Here is a 5245-nt window from a genome sequence, read left to right as displayed (position 1 = left end):
GCTCTGCACTCAAAAATGCAGCCTAGGTGGAGTTGTCGAACACAGATCCACTGACCATTTAACTCATTTGTGCCCAATTTTTTTCAGAGTTGTAAAGCATATCATTTTATCAGTTGAGCTCCTCTGAATCATGTTATGTAATTATTTTCACCATTTTGTACTTTGCTTTGAAAGAAAATAGTATTTTTATGACGCACAGCACACAGCTTGTCACTAGGTCCAATGTCACCTGTTCATAATAGAGAACTAATAGTAATAAAATAACAATGTGGTCAGAATAAATAGTAACAAAAAGGTGGAGCCTCAGGTTCCTCCTATATAAAATTCCAAACAACAAACAAATTGAACTGTTTTTTTCTTATTCTCAATTTTTTATACTTAAAACTTTTTTCTTAGAACCTCTAATAACACATATAAAGTATGTATATATTTCATCCCATAAATTCCATCTTTCACGCATGTTCTACACAGTGTGGTACTTCTTGAAGCACTCCACATGTAGTGGCACATCACACTTTTCACACGCAGATGATGTGCATCTGCCACAGTTTCCTGAGTCCTGCGGAGTCCTGCAGCATGACCAGGACCTCTGCTACAGTGTAGGACCTGCCTAAGGAAAAAAAAAACCACATATATGATTGATTTATTTTTAACTTGGACCTATTATTTTATGAAAAATGCTTACATAAATAACATACCAGAGGTGAAAGGGGATTTATTTGTCGACTGGTATTCCCTATGTTGTGGGACAGTTTTTTGGCATTCACACGTACTTGTGGGGACCTAATGTTACATATGGGACTCTGACTGGTATGGGGACCTGAATCTTGTCCCCATAAGGGGAAACACCGCCTGTGGGTCGGGCTTAAGTTTACGGCTAAGGTGTGAATTGAGTTTAGGTTAGTTTTAGGGTCAGGTAGGTACCTGTGAGGTTAGCTTTAGAGTTGGTGGTCAGGKTTAGACTGTAGAAAATAATGGAAGTCAATGCCAGGTCCCCATAAAAATAGCTGTATCCGATTGTGTGTATCTTTAACAAGCTATACACACAGGCCTTGAATACCTTTGAATTTATTTAGCTAGAAAGAGTATCCTAAGAAGGCTAAAATAAGACATTGTACATCATTCTGCAATTTGAAATAAGTAAATTAGACACAATCCTGCAGACAGTGTTTTCCTTTAGTTAGTGACAAGCTATTTGCCCATTGGCAACTTTTGTTGCCGCTTACAGAAATAATCCCATTGACAAAAAATATTTATTCTAGGTACAATTTTTGGGGGGAGGGTTATTCTAGAGACTTGAAAGATTAAATAATTATAAATATGTCTGGAGAAAATCATAAGAAATTTGTGAAATTGATCTCTTTCCAGGATGATTTGCATCTTTCATGCCTTCAGCCGGAAGGAGCAGGAAGCATATGATTTTATGCGAGAGGAAGCACTTGGAAACTTTTTTTTTTTTCAAAATCAGAACCTTTGTCTAAGTTGTCTACTAGTGTATAAGTGGAAAATGTTGCATTAATACCTTTGAGATTTTTTTTTTTACTTACAGTGATACACTTTTGTTGCCAGTGGGGCAAAATGGGTTAACACAGAGCATCTTCAGAAGACAAGTTGATAAAGTAAATTTTAAAAATCTGTATTATTCGATACAAGTGTGTATTGAACCTAAAGCACTGTTTGATAGGGTTCGATATGGGTACATTTATTGTTGCACCCCTAATAAATAAATATAAAAGAAGACCAATAAAAGCAAGGAGCAATAAATTCTTACAATTTTCCAAGGGTTTAGTTAGCAATAAGTAAGTTAGATTGTAAATAAAAGACGAAACAATTRAACTACTGTGCAGAGACACAATGCATATAAAAGTATGATCTATGTTTAGGAGTTTTATTCATTCCATTCTGATGTCAACAGCTGCTGTTCAGTTTGTGCATCACGTTATGCAGCTCTCTGATGTTAACATTATAAATTATTCATGGTCCAATCCAAAAGGCAAATGTAGAAAAAGAGGAACTTTAAAAAAAAGTTTTGTCACAAAGTCAAACCATTGTTCAACTCTACCTTCTGTGCCTCTGTAGTACAGCAATGCCTGAAACTGTCCTGACACAGATGGTCTTTGAATTTATATGAATATATAATTCACCTGACTATTCTTCTAGTTTCGGCTGTGTGTTTGTGAAACAAAGGGAGAGGGATGAGCTTTGAGTTTCAGTAGGTCTGAGCACGGTTTTGTTTTTGGTACATCAGCGTGTTTTAGTTTTCCTTATCTTGAGCCAGAGGTGGGTCAGGGTCACTTTCAGTTCAGCCTGCTCTAACGTACACATGCACTCACTCACACAAAGAGCCGGAATCGCAGAAAGTTACAAATAACAGTTTCGATGAGATKAATGAAGGGTCTTGTGACAGGAAAAAACGATTTTGTGGTCTTTTTTTTACAGCTCTTATAATTCAAAACAAAAGCTTCATTCACACCACTCTGGATTTATTTGCACACATGAACWAAGCTTTTGGTGAGAAAAACTGTCTTTTTTTGTTCTTTTTCCCCAAATATCTTTATTGGCTACTGATGGTCAGATGATGTTTTAAAGGATTTCAAAGAATAAGCATTAAAACCCTGTCAGGTTCAGCTCAGTAATGATTGATCGATGAGGCATATTGTGGTCAAGATAATCTATAGCTGTAGCGTAAGGACCGGTGAAGCGCACATACAAGATTTGCTGTGATGCTAATGTTATGCTTCGATGGATGATTTTAATAAGGTATAGCCAGTAAATGCTCTGGTAATATAAGTTCCTCTCAGCTGTACACCGTCCAGACACTTTTTATTGATTACATTTCGATTTCCTGTGGTATGCTTTGATTGTCAGATAAATTAAATAAAAGCTTCATGGGAAGAGCCTTCACCTAACAACTTGGTGGATAGCACACATATGAGCACTTATACACTTTTTATGTTTGTTTTGTAAGAGAGACTTGAAGACATGTATGCTTTTATTGCTTGAAAAAAGAGGGTAGGTAAATACAGACCTTGACTGAATTTACTTTTGTGTTGTGATAGACTTGCACACAAATATTTAGGTCTTTTTTTCTCTTTTGCTTCCACTGGGTGTGTGTCCATTTGCAGGAGAGTCTAGTGTCCCCGGCTACTCAGCACTGTATGTTAGGGCTTTCCTTTGAGAGTGTTTGTAAGTGCATGCGCCTGCCRTATTGGGTTTCGACATGACAGGTGGAATAGCTTTTGCGTCATCTGTGATTGGGTCAAATGTCACGATTTCTCTCTCCAGTCTGTCTTCAACTCCAACCCCCACAGGCCCACCCGCCTCCATATTCCCACAGTACAACCAGAGGCAGTGGGCCTCTCTTCCCTGCATACTTTCGTTTATAACCAAAAAATAGAAATAAAAAAAAAACTTAATAGAAGCTCTTTCAGATGTGAAAGTGTTCTCAGAAAGCCTGCTTATAAAYAAATCTTTTCCAAAACATCATGTAACAGAAGTTGAAGCTGAGAATTGTTCTCTGCAGTAATCGACACGGACTAACCATGTCTTCCAGAAAACAATTATCACTTGATTGTGTAGCAGTGACCTTTGTGTTTTGTGTGTGTTTGTAGTCATGGCTGAGGATATATGGTTACTTGCCCCAAGCCAGCCGACAGATGTCGACCATGCGATCAGCTCAGATCCTGTCCAATGCCGTCAGTGACATGCAGCGGTTCTACGGCCTGGAGGTCACTGGTCAGATGGATGCTCAGACCATCAGGTCAGGAGGGCTCAACTATGATAAATTCATTCATTTGTTCATTCTTTACATATACAGTACATACTGCCCATTAGCTCATTTCTAGTCCCAAACTGGGTTAAATCAACAGTCTTAAGTTTTAAGGTTATAATTATTTATAATTTTGTTTAAAAATCCCTGTTTCCATACAGCGACATTGCTAACAAAAGACATCCAATCTTCCTTTTATTTGCGAATAACAGCTAAAGCAGCGTGAGAACAAGTTAAATTAAACTACAAAGACTCAGACTTCAGTGAAACTTACAYCACACTCCCCTCCCATCTTCTCTGCTGGGTCACTATGTTACTCCYGCTCTCTTTCAGCGCCATGAGGAGACCTCGCTGCGGCGTGCCTGACAAGTTTGGAGGACAGATCAAAACCAACGTGAGGCGGAAGCGCTACGCACTCACTGGACATAAATGGAACAAAAGCCATCTCACTTACAGGTAACAAAGAGGGGGATTTTAAGCTGTTGCAATTCAGCAACACAGAAACAATACGAAGATCTTACTTTCTTGTTGTTGGYTACTTTAAAATATTCTGTCACTAAAGCTTGAAATAAATTAGCTTGGATTTTGTTTGTTTCCTCCCACACTTTTTAAAGTCACCTTCTTCAAACTTAAAAGTCTGCAACAAACAAAAATAAAAGTGTGTGCTATTTTGAATTGTCATAGGTTTTTAGCCTTTTCATTTATTTTAATTTTCTGTTCTACCTTGTGTTTTGTTCTTACAGCATTCAGAACTACACTCCAAAAATTGGAGAGTATAACTCGTATGAGGCCATCCGGCGGGCCTTTAAAGTCTGGGAGAGTGTCACCCCGCTGACATTTGACGAAATCCCCTACCAGGAAATCAAATATGGACGTCGCAAGGAGCCCGACATCATGATCTTTTTTGCCTCGGGGTTTCATGGAGACAGCTCCCCTTTTGAYGGGGAGGGGGGCTTCCTAGCTCATGCCTACTTCCCTGGACCTGGAATGGGCGGGGACACGCATTTTGACTCTGAAGAACCGTGGACCATAGGGAACCACAACGTTCAAGGTAAACAGTAAAAACAGTTCTTAAAGATCAAACCAAAGACAAAGAGCTAAAGCACAGCTACTGTTAGTTGGCTATGCAGTACTATGTTTAAATGATATGATGCAGTTATTTGTGAAAATGTTAGTTGGAAATCAAGGATTTACTGTAAGGGATTTCTGTTAAATGGGTCTGCGTAATACATTACAAACAACTGTCACTGTGACGTCAGATAACTACACGGCACAGTACAGTTGGCCTCATCAATACCTGCTACTGACGAAGCTCAGACACTTGGTGGGCAAGCCAGTCTGTGCCTCGTCTTCTCTCTCTTTTCAGTTCTATTGTGTAATTATTCCATTAACTGGTATACTGCACCAGGAACACAATGTTACACACACACACACACACACACACACACACACACACACACACACACACACACACAC

At 38.8% G+C, this 5245-nt stretch overlaps 1 protein-coding gene across 1 annotated transcript in view; it reads left to right on the top strand.

Annotated features, from left to right (window-relative positions):
• The window catches only part of mmp15b (matrix metallopeptidase 15b), a 28830-nt gene that overhangs the window by 6410 nt on the left and 17175 nt on the right, over nt 1-5245 (top strand). The window contains exons 2-4 of the mRNA XM_014015185.1: nt 3612-3760; nt 4103-4225; nt 4513-4820. Of these exons, the coding sequence (XP_013870639.1) occupies nt 3612-3760; nt 4103-4225; nt 4513-4820 (580 nt within the window). The remainder of the gene's footprint in view (nt 1-3611; nt 3761-4102; nt 4226-4512; nt 4821-5245) is intronic.

The sequence above is a fragment of the Austrofundulus limnaeus genome, unplaced genomic scaffold, assembly GCF_001266775.1.
Source record: "Austrofundulus limnaeus strain Quisiro unplaced genomic scaffold, Austrofundulus_limnaeus-1.0 Scaffold124, whole genome shotgun sequence".
Lineage (NCBI taxonomy): Eukaryota > Metazoa > Chordata > Actinopteri > Cyprinodontiformes > Rivulidae > Austrofundulus > Austrofundulus limnaeus.
Note: the sequence above shows the minus strand (reverse complement) of the source record. Positions and strands in the feature narration are given on the sequence as shown.